The 18,781-nt window shown below is 42.1% G+C and overlaps 1 protein-coding gene across 1 annotated transcript in view; it reads right to left on the minus strand.

Annotated features, from left to right (window-relative positions):
* Nucleotides 1-6,269: 6,269 nt before the first annotated feature.
* ATG14 (autophagy related 14) overlaps nucleotides 6,270-18,781 on the minus strand; it is a 35,123-nt gene continuing 22,611 nt past the window's right edge. Inside the window, exons 7-10 of the mRNA XM_038544791.1 lie at nucleotides 17,808-17,925; nucleotides 15,935-16,025; nucleotides 15,771-15,856; nucleotides 6,270-9,213 (exon numbers count right to left, since the gene is read on the minus strand). Coding sequence (XP_038400719.1) covers nucleotides 8,907-9,213; nucleotides 15,771-15,856; nucleotides 15,935-16,025; nucleotides 17,808-17,925 — 602 coding nt within the window. The 3' untranslated portion in view covers nucleotides 6,270-8,906. The remainder of the gene's footprint in view (nucleotides 9,214-15,770; nucleotides 15,857-15,934; nucleotides 16,026-17,807; nucleotides 17,926-18,781) is intronic.

The raw sequence follows: 18,781 nt of genomic DNA on the forward strand, positions 1-18,781 counted from the left end.
AGACTGGCAGTCTCTGCATGCCTTCCTGATAGCTTTGTCATGGCTCATGATTTAGGATTAAAGCAGATCTGCACACACAGGATTTAGAGTACAGCTGGGCGGGTGGAAAGTGCCCAGAAAACACAGCTTGCTTTGTTACTAGCTGTCGCTTCTACATTTGCCCAGGCGGACGCACAGGATAAACGATTGTTTTAGTTGGTTTTCCCAAGGCAGCCATGCCGGATCTGGTTTTTGCGGGGGACACAGAGCTGTGACTCGGGCTGAGAGCAGAGGACCAGGTAAGAATGCCTCCGCCCCATCTTGGCATGTGATTCCTGGGGGCCTCAAATCACTGGCAACCCCCTTGGAACATTGTGGCAGGAGCCAGTACTGCCTGTGGGGATGAGAGGATTTCCGCAGGTGGCATCAGAGGGCGCCCCCCTCCCTGGTGTGGATTTAGAGGAGTTGGCGTTCCTCTTAGGGGAGAGACACTGCTCCAGAGCCCCCTAGTGCCACGCCGGGGAAGACCGCCCACTTTAAATTCCTTGCAACAGCCCAGCACTACTGCTTTCCAGCGCTGCTGCTGAACTTGACTCACGAGAAAGGAAATAACCTTGCCGTGGGGACCCAAATAAAACCTCCACCTTTTGGTTTTTGTTCAGAGGCTTCAATGTGCCTGGCCTAGTTTTCCCAATCGTCAGGAAAAAATTAGAATGAGAGAAATCTGGGAGTCAGAGATCTCCCCCACCATCCTCTACCCAGTATGCAAGATGGAGATGAATTGGAAATAGCGAAGGAGCAAAGAGGGACCTTGAGCACCTGCGTTCAACTCAGGGCCTGATCCTGGAGACTCGGGATCAAGACGCACATCGGGCTCCCTGCATGGAGCCTGCTCCTCCCTCTGCCTGTGTCTCTGCCTCTGTGTGTGTGTCTCTCATGAATAAAATCTTTAAAAAAAAATGTGAGGGGTGCTGGCACGTTCTGATGGCCCTAGGCTTTACTGTAATTTTCCACCTGAAGTATGAGAAACCTGAAGTGGGGAGGATTAAAGGGATCTAGAAGGATTACAGCTGGTCTCTTGGGGGCACTCTTGATTAGGAATGTTCCCGCAGCAGCCCTCTGAGTTGTGCTGGGTTAACCATCAGTTGTGCATTTGGTGTGATCTGGGCTCTGTTGCCAGTGGCTCCCCTGACTGGAGGCTGCGCTGGGCCCGGTGGCTGCAGAAGGCTGTGGGCTGACACCTATGCTCCCTTCCTGGGCTCTGTCCAACTATCCCTTCTAACATGGACTTGTTAGGGCCACCCTGCCTCCCTTTATGGACGGGCCTTGGAGACTTACTACATGGGTATTCCCAGGCATTTTCCCAGCTTTCACTGCCTTCATTCTTCACTCAGCAGACTGGCTATTATCTCCTCCTCTGTCCCACAAAGAGATAGTCTGCCTGAAAACCAGAACGAAGCCCGTCATCCCCAAACTTCTTGCAGTCTACTGCAGACCACTCATCACAAGAGCTGACGTCGCACAGCTCTTCCTGCCAGGTACCATGTTGCACTGAATTGCATGCTCTACGGTGCACATGGCTTAGCATTTGGGGAACCTGATCCTTTCCGTGTTTTTCTTCTGGGTTCAAATAAGCTAGTGTTGCAATCTTTGTAAGTTGGTAAAAGTACCCCTGTGGGAAGGGTGCAGTCCCTTCTATTGATGTGCATGCTGTTCCTAAGTTTGTGGCCGTAGCTGGTGTTTGCATAACCTCATGGGAAGAGCAAACATCATTGTGGTCATGCTCCCTCCGGTGACTTCCAGTGTATTTATGCCTAAGCAAAACCAGTCAGGCAGCACCCCTATTCTAGGTGGCTCATTTGACCTTGGTGTTCTCTTAGAGGAGCAGAGCCACTTAGTGTTCCTGGCTGGGGAGTCCAGAACAGAGAGGTGATAGTCTCACCCCCCTGACAGGCCCTCCCATCCACTCTTAGAGAAGAGGCCTCAGTACAAACTTGTTTGGGGACCCTTTGTCTCAAATTCTTTGGAACAATGAAACACAGCAGGAATTAGGTTCTGAAGTTGGCATTTAGGAAGGAAAGGGCATACAGCTGAAATCACTCTTGGAGATCCTTTGTGTCCACCCCCCGGCAGAGAATCATCTGTACCAAGGACAGTGGTGAGACCTGTGTAAGGAGTGAAGGAGGAGGTGCTCTTGCTGAGGGATGTGTGCACAGCAGAAACAGACTTGACGAATGGCACATCCCATCTCCTAATTAGGGCAGTTATCACCTGTGCTGCTTAATATACTTCTGCCCCTTACTCCCCCATATCAAACAGTTGATTTACAAACTGGCATCTTCAGATGTCTGTTGCACGGTATGAAGAGTATGATGCACTTCAAAAATGTAATTCAAAAGTTGCCCATTGGTAAGATGTAAAGCAAAGTCGTATTTGTGTCTGTTTCCATCTGTTATGAGGTTAGATGTCCTATTGGCACAACTGCACGTTTGCAGTCAAGAAGGAGTAGGGGTGGAGCCAGGCCCAGGCCAATGCCTTCCCCACAGGGACTCAGCTGTTGGCCTTGAGTCTGCTCTTCCACACTAAAGCCTCCTTTATGTAGGTGGTTGAGCAGGATGCTCCCGCAGGGTGTGTAGCCTGCCAGGAACAGTTTTCATTTCAGCCCTGACACCTAAGTAGAGACAGATGGTGGTGAGGTGGCCCCCATATGTGGCTGGGACCTCTCCCATTACCTCTCTCTTTTCCATGGCTTGTAGTCGTGGCTTAAGGTCCCTCCATTTGTTCGGGTCTCTACTCTGCAGAGGTTCTTCATTGCACAAGGTCTCACTAGGAAACAGGCACACCCAAAATGACCAAATTCAAGGAGGATTTATTATAAGGGTGTAGGTAAAGGGGCAAGCCTTCCTCAGTATTTTTGTGGCTCAAGGCAAGAATACAAGTATGACCCTTCTGCAGGCCCTCTGTCCCCCCCAATCTTAGTTTACATATTGATTACATGTCAAAATAATATTTTTGGATATCTTGAATATAAAAATTTTACCTATTTTTACTTTTTAAAAAAATTTATTCATGAGAGACGGAGGGCAGAGACATAGGCAGAGGGTGAAGCAGGCTCACCCGCAGGAAGCCTAATGTGTGACTTGATCCCAGGACCCCAGGATCATGACCTGAGCTGAAGGCAGACACTCAACCTCTGAGCCACCCAGGCATCACCTATTTTTAATGAGACTAACAAAATTTAGTCAAATGTGCAGATTCCAATTCTATTATTTCCACTGGACAGTGCTGACTCTGATTCAGTGGTGCCCAAGATATTTTTTTTTTTTTAAGATTTTATTTATTCATGAGAGACAGACACAGGCAGAGGGAGAAGCAGGCTCCATGCAGGGAGCCCGATGTGGGACTGGATCCCGGGACTCCAGGATCACACCCTGGGCCGAAGGCAGGCGCCAAACCACTGAGACACCCAGGGATTCCCCCCACCCCGTTTTTTTTAACAGACTTTTATAATCCCATCTTTTAAAAAAATTTAATTACTGGAGTATAGTTGGCAATGTTCTATTAGTTTCAGGTGTGCAACATAGGGATTCAGCAATTCTGTACATTACTCAGTATTCACCACAGGTAAGTATAGTTACCATTTGTCACAATGTGTCATAGTATTATCCCTATGCTGTACTATTTCTGTGACTTAATTTTTTAAGTAAGCTCTATACCCAATATGGGGCTTGAACTCATGAGTCACATGCTTTACTGTGTCAGCAAGCCAGGTACCCCGTGAATTTTGAACTGGGAATACCTCTTAATCACCTTCACCTGTCTTACCCATCTCCCCTACCCCTGTCAACCATCAGTTCCCTGTATTTATGAATGGCCATTTTTTTCAGTTTCCACATATAAGCGAAATCATGGTATTTGTCTTTCTCTGAATTATTTCACTTAACATAATACCCTCTAGGTCCATCCATATTGTCACAAAAGGCAAAATGTTCTTTTTTATGGCCGAGTAACAGTCCATCTTGTGTGTATATATATATACACACACACATACCCACATACCGTATCTTCTTTATTCATCTATCGATGGACATTTGGGTTGCTTCTGTATGTTGGCTATGGTAAATAACACTGCCATAAATATAGGGTGCATGTATCTTTTTAAATTAGTGTTTTTTTTTTTTTTCCTTGGGTACTCAGCAGAATTACTGGATCATAGGTATTTCTAATTTTACTTTTTGAGGAATCTCCATACTGTTTTCCACAGTGGTTGTACCAATTTACATTCCCTTCAAACAGTGCTTGAGAGTTCCCTTTTCTCCACACCAGCACTTATTTCTTATCTTTTTGATGACTGATGTCTCACTGTGGTTTTGATTTGCATTTCCTGGAGATTAGTCACGTTGAGCATTTTTTCATGTGTCTATGGTCATTTGTCTTAAGATTTTAAGTAATCTCTACACCCAGTGTGGGAAACTCATAACCCCGAGATCAAGAGCTTGCATGCTCCACTGACTGAGCCAGCCAGGCACCCTTCTATTTTCTTTAGAAAAATGTCTCTTCAGGTTAAGAACTGGATTGGGTTTTTTTTTGGTGAGTTGTGTATATAAACACACACATATGATCTTAACCCCTTATTGGATTTATCATTTGTAAATATAATCTCCATAAAGTTGCCTTTATGTTTGTTAGTGGTTCCCTTTGCTATGCAAAAACAATTATTTTGGTGTAGTAGCAAAATTCCATACTGTGTATGTGTTCTTTTAGGAAGTTTTATGGTTTCAAGTCTTACATTTAGGTCTTGACTCCATTTTGAGTTTGTGTGTACATAAGAAAGTGGTCTAGTTTCATAGCTATTCAGTTTTCCCATTTAGATAGTCTTTTCCCCATTGTATATTCCTGCCTCCTTTGTAACGTAAATTGACCATGTAAGTATGGGTCTATTTCTGGGCTCTCCATTCTGTTCCATTGATCTATTTGTCTTATGTGCCAGTACCATACTGTTTGATCACTGCAGCATTGTAGCATATCTTGAAATCTGGATTTATGATACCTCCAGCTTTGTTCTTCTTTCTCAAGATTGCTTTGGCTTTTTGGGGTCTTTCATGATCCATACAAATTTTAGGATTATTTGTTCTTTTTTCACCAGATCCTTGGATTGTGCACTGGTGGTGGCTTTCTCTCATTGAGCATTTCATAGCTGAAGTTTGGATGATTTACTGAAAGCCCATGACATTTTGTTGGCGTACTTTTTGATGACCACCCAACCACTAAGGCAGTTATCCTTAGTGCTTCCCATCTGCTTCACCCTGATTCCTGCATCAGCCATGATGTAACTCAGGGGCTGGGAATCTGAGTATGCACTAGACAGGAGCATGCTTTTACCTAGGGAGGTTGAAGAGCACTGAAACACATGTTCTATTTGGAAGACTTTCCCTTTCCTTGCCGGTTTTCCTCCTGCTGCTGGGTGGCTTTCTGCAGCCAATGGTTTTCCTGTAAACACTCTTGGTATCCTCATCAACCTGCAAGTGACCCTCTCTATAATCTAACCTGAAAGGGGACTGGGGACAGGGTGTGTGTGTGTGTGTGTGTGTGTGTGTGTGTGTGATTCTCCAAAATCACTTGGTTTTCCTCTCAATAGATCCACTCTAACTCTGATACTTCACTTTCTTTCTTGTCCTGAAGAGAGTCTGGGCAGGTTCCAAATGGGCAACCTCGAGGTCCCCATCCCTTCCTCCCCATGCTGCTGCTATGATACACCAAGTCACTGTAGTGCACATGCATCATATGATGGCTACAAAAGAAAAATGCATCTTTAGAGAAAGTATGTAAGTGGTTAGTAACTAGTTTTTCTCAGCTTACCAGAGATACCAGAGATGAAAGAGATGAACCATTACTAATACCACCATGAGCTCTACAATTTTTAGGATTACCAGATATTTTTCCTTACCTAGCAAAAAAAATTCTTTTTTTTTTTTTTTTTTTTTTTAAGATTTCATTTATTCATGAGAGATAGAGAGTCAGACAGAGAGGCAGAGACACAGGCAGAGGGAGAAACAGGCTCCATGCAGGGAGCCCGATGTGGGACTCGATCCCGGGTCTCCAGGATCAGGCCCTGGGCTGAAGGCGGCGCTAAATCCCTGAGCCACCCAGGCTGCCCACAAAAAAAATTCTTTAAAAATTACCCTACAATTTGTATAAAACATTCCAGAGTTAAATCTCATTTTGCTACCCTCAACGTATCAATAGAAACGAGTAATCAGAGCTTGAAAAAGACACACATATTAGCAAACTATTGTTAAAAGATTTATTGCAATAATACAATAAAAGTTTAGAAAACATTTGTTATGACTCAAACTGGTTTGGAAGTCGCAGAGTAATGGGAAATTCCTGCAACATGACACCACAAGGATATTCTCAGACACTGTAGTTCTTTTAACAACAGCATGCCCCTGAATGTTCTTTCCTAAATTATCGATACATGAATCCTTAGGTGAATCCTGTCCACTACCCCCAATGTTGACATACTGTTTTTCCCCTTAACTTACAGATGTGCAAAACTTCTCTTAGTTATATTCCATTACAAAAAAAAAAAAAAAAGTCTTTAATAGACCATTTTAAGCAGCCTAGTTGGTGCCTGTAGGTTTTTTATCAGTATTACCTTGTTTCAACAAATCATTTTATATGGAAAACATAACCAAGTTCTATGGCTTTTGTTTAAAAAAAATACCAGCTTCAATTTTTTAAAAAGCTGTTTACATATGGTTCTGGCACCTACATGAAAGATTTTAATGAGCAGCAAAGAGAGTAGGAAAAAACAGTGGTTGAAATGTATATTTAAGAATATTTACAGGGTGGATCCAGTGCAAAATAATGAAAACCAAAATATCTCAGCAGTGTAAGCCAGTATGTTGGTGTTCAAAACCACTAACGGGTTTGATCATTTAATCCTAAATAAAGTGCCTCTAGTTGATATAAAAAACAACAAAATACACCCTATCAATCCCTAATTTCCCATATCCTTGTAAGTTTTGTTGAATTACTCTAGATAGGAGTTGTGATCTCTGGATTCTATTCTTTAGTTTGACCTCACATTCATGGTTTCGTAACAGGCTTACTTGAGAAAACCATGACAACTGTGCATCTTTTAGCCAAGGTCAATCTCTATCCCCAAGCCCCAAATCTGTCTTCCGTCTTCTCTTAGCTCGAGACTAAGCTCTTCTTTTTGAGGGTTTGAAGTGCCTAGACAACCCTTATCTCATGGGATTTTAAATTCATTTGGTATTTGTTCAAGTCTACCTACCCATTCCCTGTGAACTTCAGACCTGGCTGGTACAATGCTAGCTCAGCAATCATGAAGCTGTACCCGGCACCACCGATTGAGAACCCACATGGAGAAAAGCCTGTTTCCTCTCTCAGTGGAAAATTCATAGTCAGGGAACTCGGAACTCCTGGATAGGATAAACACCCTTCTTTTGCAACTCTACCAAACATTTCAATATACCAATAGCAAAAGCTACATAGCACCTCGGATTTGGAGGCAAAGTATCAACTATAATAATTACAAGAAGAAAAGAAGCTAGGGAAGGGCACATCTCTGAATGATTTATCTGAGGTACTGTCATGCTAATCACACTAAAAAGATATGGTAATAATGCCTGTTAGGAATTTTTCATAGGATTTCTTTTTGTAGTTGTTACATAGGATTTTTTTTGCAATTATTAAAAATAAAAAACTACTTACATATTTGTACATAATGCCTCTCTACAGTTTTAAGATTGTCACTAAGAGAATGACAAGACAGATATATTAGCTGAAGATGATCTCTTGGTGAGGGAAAATTCTGTCCGATAGAGAAGAGTAGTATCAGCTATGATTTGCTCTGCATTTGAGTGCAGGTAGTGATTCTAGAGAAATGCCAACCTCTAAGAAAACAAGCAAGATGGTATTCCCTGGGAAAACCTGCCACCTACTGAATCCCTTCAAAAGAAACTAGGACACTGGAAGAATGACCAGAGGCCATTTAGTTAAGTGGCTTTTAACCTTAGTGCCCAGGCAGACAGCTTACATAGGGGAATGACCTTAAAATGACGATTTCAAAATGCACAAAGTGTAGATGGTAGGAATTCAATAATCTATGTGAGAATGAACTTAATTCCCTTCAGAATATAAGAAAATAGTTTTTAAATCTCCAGGCCATAATTGCAGCTGGGATTTCTTCTGTTCATGGATGTGGGCCCAAAAATAAAAAAGACCTTCATTTCTTTGGTGTGTGGGAGAAAGAAAAACAGGAATGTCTGACAAGCTACGACAGCAGCAGCACGAGTGAAATAATTTTTAAACTACCCCTCCCTCCATCCCTCCCCTTCCAAACAAAACCAAAATCCTTGACTTAAAAACCAAAGATGACCAAATTCTAGAGAAATCAAGTATTTCAAATTGCCTGCTGGTTCTCTGTACAAAAAATGATGGCATAAGCACAAACTCATGTGAAACAGTTTTTATCTTTCAAGTCCTAATCATCAGGAATCACTTCCTTGTGATTCAACCTCTAAAATGTAAAGTGTTCAGGAACAGTCTCAGCGACACAAGGATCAATGTGTCAGCCCACATCTGTGGGTCCTGTGGCCCATGACCGAAGGGAGCCCCCAGTGAATTTTCTGCTTTAACAGAACAGGACGCACACCTTGGTCTTTTTTCTACCAATATGGGTCTGGCCAGAAGGACCTCTGACCTGTTGTTCTATCATAAGTGTGAGGGTCACTCCCATTGGCCATTTGATACGTAGAAATGCTTGTCTCCCTGCTTTAAAAAAAGCCCAAAGTTTAACCTCGTTTTGTTCCAGGCACTATCTTAACACAAAATTTACTAGAACATAGTGGAAGAACAATTTTCTCGACACAAACCTGGCGTGCTTTGGTCCGTGCGCATTAGCGGTGTCCGGTGTAAGCCTTAAACCAGGAGGTCACGGAGGCTGCGGCAGAGGAGATCATCCCACCCGCACTGCTGCTTGCGATGGGCGGGGACACCTGGCTGCTCTGGCTCTGGGAGCCTTCCACGGGCTGGGAAGGGATATCACAAAATCGGGGGCTCGGCAAGTTCTCCCAGTCTGTGCCCAGGTCGGTCTCCTCATCACTGACGCGCTCGTCGCCACTCTCATCGGATTCACCCGCAACGCCGGGGTCCACGAACTCCATGGACTCCTCCAGGTCTGCTCTCACTTCAAAGGGCCCCGACCTGTGCACACACAGCGAGGGGTCAAGACAACCAGCATTGTGACCACAAGTGACAGAGGCCTGACGGGACCTAGGAGGCCCAGAGCCACCACTCCCCGTTTCCCAAGTCTGCACCATATACCCCGTCGGCCTCTAATTGTGCTGTGCTTCACTTAAATAGCAGCCATCCAGGTCATGGATAAAACCTCAATACCACATGGTCCCTCAATTCCACCTCTGTGACAGGGGAAGACCCTGGATGGAAAACCCATCCACTGGGACCCACCATGCTGGCCCACAGCATGATCTCCTGTTTAAACAACTGCACACTATCTATGTATTCCAATGAGATGGTCCTGACAAAAACAGTCACTTGATGTACACTCTGGTGTATTAGTTGGTGGAACAAGTAATAAATGGTGTAGAAAAAACATACGGGTGTTCTCTGAATATGGAAGCCTCCGGTTTCTACGTTCTTATGACTCAAAAGAGCTAACTAGTGTGGTGGTATGCACAGCAGCCGTGCTTCCTTGGATTGGTGTCAACAGCAGGTTCCTGGACACATTTTAAGATACGATCACATAATTCTCTAGGGGCACATTTAAGACAGGATGAGATATAACTATTTAGAATATAGTCATCTGGAATAATCCATATTTCTGTACCATATTTTAGGAGGGAACTATTCCCCAAAGGTCCCTGATAACATCATCGCCTCCAAATCTAAGAACCTTTCTCAGGCCTCCCCCTTGGTGAGAGCTCATCAGGGCCACCGTGGACCTGTGTCCGCAAACCCCACCAGGCCTGCTGCTGAGCTTCCCTTTCCCCCTCGGCTCCTGCCTCAGGAGAGCCAGGTGGTGCTGCCCCTCCCCAGGACTCCCTGTGGTCAAGGTCCTCTGGCAGCCCTCTCCCTCCACCCACTTCCCCCAGGATAAGGACACATGCCTCAGATAATTACTCTGGGGTAAATGACAGAGGTCAACAAAAATAAAATGAGACACATCCTAGAATGATTACAGCCTGCCATTTTAGTCTATGGTCCAAAATGCTTTGCGACCTGAACGATGACAAAAGCCTGGCACTGGCCTCCAATGCACATGTGTACCTTCTGACCCACCTTCTCCAGGTTCCTCCAAGACAACCTTGCCTCTTGGCTGAACCAGCAACAGTAGCAGCTAACATTCCTGGGCACTGTTTTTAGGGCTTTACAAATATTCATTAAGTTGGAAGATGCACCCGCACCACAGGGTGTCCCTTTGTCCTCTTGGGGGCAATTTACACCTAAAGTGCCCCTCTGACCAGGTGGTCCCAAGTCTAGGAGGCCTCCAGCTAGCCTGAAAAACCTTACTTGAAAGAGGTGAAGGCAGCAGGAACTGGGAGACTCTCCTCACAGCCCCCTTACCTCACCTGCAGTTTTCCAAACAAACCAAACACTGAAACCAGAATCTTAGTGGAGTATCCCTTTCCTGTTTCCTTAAAGGTTCTCCTTACAATTCATTTATTCTCTCTTTCCCTTTTCTCTTTCCTTTGGTAAACAAGTCTACTCCAAAGACTTTTTCCCGACACCTCCCCTTCCTCCTGGCTTCACTGCCTGCCAGAGCTCTCCATCTGAAGGCTAAGCTATCGGGCTCATCTCTGGCTGAGCCAGGTGACCCATCTCAAAACAAGCCGCTGGGCCTCCACCCTCACGCTCCTGCCTGGGATCACCAAAGCAGCCCCCTCTGATCCTCAGCATATACCCCAGCTCAGGTCCTCACTGCACTACCACCTCTTTGTAGCCAGGGTCTGCCTCCAGTCTGCCCCGCCCACCTCAGCTTGCCAGAGAGCTGCCTTTCTCTCCTGTCAGGTGCCTACTAAACATATTCACCACCGAAGTATCTTAGCCGGGTTCCCACCTTTCCTCAACACAGGGCTCTCTTGTCCTGCCTGCTGAGCTCTGCTGTCCAGGGGCCTTAGGACCTCGCGCCAGATGAAGCCTTCCTTCCTGCTAGCTCAGAGGTATAGCCTGTTTTCTGTTCCTCTTTGATGTCACCTTATCTACAAGCATGAGACTGCCACTGTCCCGAGACCCCCTCTCAAAAGGTTTTCCTAGGGGTCAGGCAGGAGTGATACTGAGGGGCTGGAGCTTGGTCAGGGGTGGGGTGGGGATGGGGGATGATACTTCCTCTAGGCAGAGTCTACTTGACATGGAGCAGGTACTCAAGTATTTCAACTGAAAAAATAAACCAGTGGATGATTCCCAAAGTGGTCAGTTGGAGCAATTTCTGTTGCCCAGCATACCCTGAGCCACACACATTACACAAAATTAGCAAAAGAATTCAGTCTTTTATGTTCAATGTCATCATGGAATAAAGATTAGTAATTTTCTCAAGATGCTGCAGGGAACTGTTCTTACCAATTAAGGCAACAAAATGATCTTTTTGGTTTTTAAAACTCTCTTTTGCAAAATATCTTATTTCAAAAATATTACCCAACAAAATATACAACATCAAGAATGAACTCTAACATAAACTATGCACTTTGGATGATAATGATATTAAAGCAAGCACCATCATGGTAATGACTGAATCAGATAAGAAAAATCAAGACATTAAATCCAGAAGGAAATTCTGATAAAAGCAGGAAACTGCGTGGTCTCAAAGTATCTCCCCACAGATGACTTCCTAGTTGCGAGGAAGGAAAAATCTAGGAATTATACAGTGGAGAAGTGGAAAGCCTTGTGACGAGGTGATCAAATTAACATCACCAATGAGGGACAGATGGCCACTGTGGCCTCCAGGGTGTCTAGAAACACTCCTGGCCCAGGCAGTGTTCCAGCCTAGAATGCCCAGAATTCCTGAAAAATCACTGTAAGGAAATATCAAATTCAGAATGAAAGTTCTATCAATACAAAGGGGAAAATGTTAATGTCATAAAACACAAACTGGCTATGAAAATGTTCAAGATTTAAAGAAGACTAAAGAAACACAGCAACTAAATCCAACACCAGACTCTAGATCGGACCCTATACTGGAGAGGAAAATGCTATAAAGGATGCTGATCTGGTCCACAGACAAAACATGCAGATGGGCAGTAGATCAAGTATTGTATCAATGTGAAATTTGCTCATGTTGGTAACTGTACTGTAACAGTACTGTAGTTAAGCAGGAAAATAACCCTATTTTTAAGAAATACACTGAGAAGTATTTAAGGGTCAAGAGCTATATGTATGTAACTTACCCTCCTCACAGGGTTCAGGAAAAAATAATATGTCTTTATGCAGATACACAAATGATAAACAAATAGGGTTAAACAGTAACAAAGGTGAGTCTGGGGTAAAGGGTATGTCTTTACACTACTTTTATTTTTTGCAATTTTGAATATTTTTGCAAGGTTGGATTTATTTCAAAGAAAAAACGGTTTATGTTGGATTCTGGATGAGATCCTCAATTCAGTTGGTCTCCATGGAAATAGGAAGTCTCACCCAGATTCCAGTAACAATCTCTGGACAGCCTTGATTCTGACTGAAGCACATGCGAAAGGGGACTTCTGAAGCTCTAGCTCCTAGCCTCCTGGCTCACAGACCACCAACTTGGATGTAATGAGCCTTGCTGTGTGTGTGTGCTTCTGTTGCACAGACCCCTACCCTAACTAGAGAGCTGACTCAAGGGCAAGCCCATAGAAAACCTCAGACCCTCCAAAGAGATCCACCCCTCGAAGAAGAGAGCCTGTTTTTCTGAACCACCACCAATATTGGATGTCAGCAGTTCTTTCCATGTTTGCCCAATTGCTGTGTGAAAACTGGAAAGCTGTTTTGAATTCCGCTTCTTTATTCTTAATTGAGGCTGAAGATATTTTTCATTTGAATACTAATTTCTTGCATTTCTTTTGTGTGAATTCCCTGGATTAATCCTTTGTCTATTTTTCTATTAGGTCTTTCTTTTACAGATTTGAAATTTTATGTAGTCTAGACTTTAATCCATTGTCTGATGTACAGGCTGCAAAACATATCTGTTGCTTATCTTAACTTTATGGTATCTGGTATTTTACCAGAGGCCTTTAGAGTTTACACAGTAAAATATGTAACTCCTTCCCTTCATGGAGTTTTGGGTTTTGTGGCTTGCATGGTAATTCTCTTCCCACCCTGTGATTATAAAACATTATCTTTTCTCCTAGCTATTTTACAGGTTTTTTTTTTTTTTTTTTAAATAAAATAAGGCCTTTTCTATCATCTGGAATTTATTTTTATATATGGAATGTAGTATGCATCCAGCTCTGTCCTTGTATGAATACCCACCTAGCCCTGTTATCAATCTATTATTATCTGGTTCCACATGCCCCCCTATGACATGTTATACTCCCTGCATGGACAGGGCCTGTTTCTGGACTCTCTTCTCTTCATCTAATTGCTCCACCTACTTGTGTGCTAACAGCGCCTTGTTTTAACTACCTTTATGCTATGTTTTCAAAGGGGCCAAGCCCATCCTTTTCCCTTCTTTCCCAAATTTCCTTGCAGCTTATGCTTCTAGTTAAATTTCAGAATTAGCCTGTCAAAATTCCATGAAGTATCTGTTCAAATTCTGATCACACTTCTCTTTTGGGGAGAAGTAGCATTTTTATAATACCCAGCCTTCCGATCCTAGAAAATTCTGAGGATCCCTCACTGCCTCAGGCCCCTCTTTTATTCAGTCCCACACTTCGTATGGTATGTGGCAGACACTCAAGAAATAGGTGTCTTCAAGTTTCATATTTTCTTTACATGGTTTGCATATATTTTGTAAAGATTATTCCTATATAATTTATAGTTTGTACTGCTACAGTAAGGGGGACCCTTTTCTCATTACATCTTCTAGCTAGTTGTCAGCATGTGAGAAAGCAAGTTCTTTTGGATGTCCAATTCAACAATCATACCCTCTACAACAACGTCAATTTAGTTAATTTTCTTTCCCATATAAGTATACCTTACTTCTTTGTAAAACTGTTTTGCCTCATCTAGGCTTCCAGAGCGATGTTAACTGGCAGTGACAACAGGCATCCTCTTGCTTTTATTAAACATCCATGTAAGGAACATGTCATTAAGTATAGTCTTTTCTCTATGTTTATGATAGATACCCTTTACTAATTATCTATTTTTGATCTGCAAGTAGTTTTCTTTAATTATTAATGGGAATTGAAATTTATTTTCTGCTCTCTGGCATCTATCAGGTTCATCTTTTTTTTTGTTTTGTTTTTGTTTTAATCTGTTAATGTGATAAAATAGTGTGTACTGGTTAAAAGCATGAGTATCTACTACTCTTGGAGTCAGATGTGTGCTGCGACCCTGGCTCTACTACTTTTACTGCCTCTGTGATCATGGGCACGAATTACTTGACTATGCTAAGCTTCAGTTAACTATCCCCCTCTGTAAAATATGCATAATCATCCCACCTATGATTTAAGGCATGTCAGATAGTTGGCTCAGGGTCAATAAATATTGGCTCAGTAACTACTAGTTCTTGTTGTTAAGGATTAGTTTCCTAATGTAGAACTCTTTACAAAGAAGGTACAAAGAGGATGGCAAGCAAACCTACAGAAATCAACCACTAAAACTGGGATGGATTTCTAACACGTTTGTGTGGTTTGTGAATTAATGACTGGAATCTGAGACAAGGAAAATGAAGTCCCTATAAAGCGGCACAAAATTCTAAGTGTGTGCGCAGTTCCCTGGAGAGAATGCACAGGTTTTTCCAAAGGGTTCTATGTCCCAGGAAAGTTAGTTTCAGGTAGGGAAAGAAACACAAGCCAGTGGCTAAGGGCAGATTACCACGGGAAGTTCACTGCAATGTGGAGGAAGCCGAGCAGTGGAAGGGGTATCCCTGGAGCCTTGGTTCTTGTTGTAAAAGGAATGAACAAATGAACGATGGGAAAGGGCCTTTTATTTTCTTTGTCCTCTTTCAAAAGTGCAAATACATTAACCAAGTCCTCTCTCAAGATATATGGAGAGACCGCTAAGAGCATGGAAAAGGCTAAGTACTCAGAGAGGAGTTACTTGCATGGAACTAAAGAAAAGCTTCCTCTGTGTCATGCTTTTTGGGCTAAGAGATGGTCTTTTTTGTTACTAACTCCAATTTTTAAGCTAATGGATTTTAAACTACTTCACTCTATAAGCTTCTAATATCCTTTATCTCCAATAAATGGTGGCCAGATAGACAAAATAAAATTGAGAAGATCTCTTACAATGGGAGGAGGCATGAAAGAAAATACATAGGAAAGGGGGCAGACACTACACAGCTGAGAAGAAACAGATGTGGATTCAAAGAAATGGCTTCTGGGCTTCAAGGACAGCACAAGGTGGCTGCACTCCAGAACATCTGGGTTCTTCTATTTCATTTTAGGTGTTAAAAATGCTTGATGTTAATTATCTGAAAAATTATTATGTAAGGACCGTAAAGGTTCAAATATGATTAGCCACTCCTTCCTTCTGTGTAAGACATTATTTTTGTCCTTTTCTGGAGTCTGTGGGGGGTGAGGAAGAGGCCTCTGTGCTCTGCTGACACGTACAACTCTACTCAGAAGTACTCATAGCACCACCACTTAGAAAAAAGCAAACGCCATTCTTACCTGCCCAGGTGTTCAGAGTTTGGACTGACCAGGTACATTAGGTTCCTGAGAGTATGCAGTGGTTGTAACTGATCTAAGTTTACATGCTAGAAAAAGCAAAAAACTGATTAATATTTTCAACCATGTAACACATTAAAAATGAGCTCTCAGCATATTTTCCATACCTGAGAAAAGCACAGGTAAAGGATATTTGCATTCAGTTTCTTCACTGCTCGAGTAAATTTCTGTCTGCTGAGATTTTCCCCACAAAATTCACTGGGAAAAAAAAAACAACATACAATTTGTAAAGTTGTATTTTATTTTGAGGAAATTCTATGTTAAAATGTCTGTTTTGAAGAGTATATTTTACACCAGTTAAGTATATAACATACCTCACGTCCTTTGTCTCTTTATAAGTTATACTCAACAGAGACTTTCTAAGGATGAACTACTGCTCTCATGATGAGCAACTTCACCACCTCTATAAATATTTTAAAGGCACACATATATCCTCTGACCAAGCAATTCCACTTGTGAAAATTTATTCAACACAAATACTTGCACACTATTGAAACGAATGTACAAGATTATTCTGTGAAATATAAATAGGGGACTGGTGAGATCCTGGCCCATTTATACAAAGAAACCTCTGTTAACTGTCCACTCTACGCAGAGTGGCAGCTGGAGGCTCACAAAGGCTCTACAAGGCCCACCCAGTTTGCACCTCCACCTTCTCTGCCGCCCTTGCGCTCCCCACAGGACCTTCTCTCTTTGCCCACAGCTTGTCCCTCAGGATCCCACATCATCACACAGCTGTCCGCTCACATATGCAAGCACTTCCCTGCCACTACATTCCCTCTCTTTCACCCTGCTTTAACATCCTGCACAGGATTCAGCAGCAGCTGACATGCTGCTTACTTGTTATCTGACCCTCTGTCAGAATGAAGTGCCAAGAGGGCAAGGATTATGTTTTCGTCACCACAGTACCCTCTCAGTGCTCAGAAAAGGGCTCAAATAATTGTTAAATACTCAAAAAGCAAGATGCAGAACACCCTAGTATATCTTTTGTGTTTAAAAGGGCAGAAGAGATAGTAATACATATTTACTTGACTTGAAGTTTAAGGATGACTGAACAGAGATAGGAACGTCTTAGTAGAACTGAGTACACTGTAAACCTTCACATTTTTTTCTAAAGATTTTATTTTGGGGTGCCTGGGTGGCCCAGTCAGTTAAGCATTCGACAAAGGTCATGGTCTCAGGGGCATGAGATCAAGCCATGTATCAGGTTCCACACTCAGTGCAGAGTCTGCTGAAAAAACTCTCCCCCTCTCCCCCTTCAATATGCATGCTTTCTTGTGCTCTCTCTTAAATAAAAATAAATAAATCTCAAAAAAAAAAAAAAAAGACTTTATTTTTAAGTAATCTCTATACACAACGTGGGGCTCAAACTCACAACCCTGAGATCAAAAGCTGCATGCTCTACCGACTGAACCAGTCAGGCATCCCTACGTTTTTTTTGAATTTTTAAACCACATGTTTTTTATTTTATTTTATTTTTTTTAATTTTTATTTATTTATGATAGTCACAGAGAGAGAGAGAGAGAGGCAGAGACACAGGCAGAGGGAGAAGCAGGCTCCATGCACCGGGAGCCTGATGTGGGATTCGATCCCGGGTCTCCAGGATCGCGCCCTGGGCCAAAGACAGGCGCTAAACCGCTGTGCCACCCAGGGATCCCTGTTTTTTATTTTAAAAACTTAAATATTCAAGTGTTACAATTTACTCAGTTTTTTTTACACATGAGCATACCCTCTAAAGATCCTAGTTTTTCCTTCAATTATTTTTCCAAGTAAGAATTCTCTGTGGTCTCCTCAAAGACTTCATGTGCAATTATAAGATAATGAAATAAATTTGCACATTAGGCTTTTGAAATCTCAGTATTTCATAATCATTTTTCTGGCTTAATATTTAAATTCCTGTTTTTGGTTTAATTAGAATAAGAACACAGTAGGAACACGAGATCTATAATAAAGATGACATTGCCACCTTTGGTTACTTGCCTGTTGCACAGCTTTTTGGGAAGATTTATATCAAGTATATGAGACAAAATGTTGACCAGCTGAGTTGCGTAGCACAATGCAGCACTGATCGTGTAAGCAGGGTTACTATGCTCCATGTCTAAAGTATAAAAACAACCATACACAAACAACTTTAATTTCAACAAAAAATACCAATGAACTTGTATTTTATGATTTATAATTTTATCATCACATTATTGATGGTTATGCTTTGCTCCTTACTAATATACTAATAAAATGTTCATAGCCACACATTAATGTTTCATTGTTTATGGTTTTTTGTTGTAATGTAACCTAAGCAAATGGGCCTAGACAGACCCAACATAAATGAAATGAAAGTCAGAACCACTTGGACCTGATAATGTATTATTTATCAGAACAGCAAATGCCTAACTTCAATGTCACCTCCTCAGAGAGGTCTCACCTGGGCTACGCCTGTCTTGGTGACATCACCTTTGTAGCATCAGTACCCAGCACTGTGCATGACAGAGTGCAGATACTCACTGTGTATTTGGAAAATGACTTAAACAATTTTTTCTCCACCAAAGAAAGCTATAGGGGTTTTATAGGGTTTTTCTATCTCCATTTAGGGCTGCTAAAACAAGCTCTTTACAAACTATAAAAATAGGACTCAACCAGTTATATATACTAACTACTGAGGACTTTTTATATAAATAAGGCAATATTGGCTCCCCAAAAGTAAAATATCTAAAAAATGTTTTCAGTAAATCCACTGATGGATTGAATATAAAACGCAATATACCCACATTACATACAATGAAATATTAATCATAAAAAGAATGAAATGCTAATTCATGCTACAATATGGATGAACCTTGAACATCATGCTATGTAAAAAAAGCCAGACACAAAAGGCCACGCATTGTATGATTCCATTTCTATAAAATATCCAAAATAGACACATCTATAGTTACAGAAAACAAAATTACAGATCC

Source organism: Canis lupus, chromosome 8 (assembly GCF_011100685.1).
Source record: "Canis lupus familiaris isolate Mischka breed German Shepherd chromosome 8, alternate assembly UU_Cfam_GSD_1.0, whole genome shotgun sequence".
Classification (NCBI taxonomy): domain Eukaryota; kingdom Metazoa; phylum Chordata; class Mammalia; order Carnivora; family Canidae; genus Canis; species Canis lupus.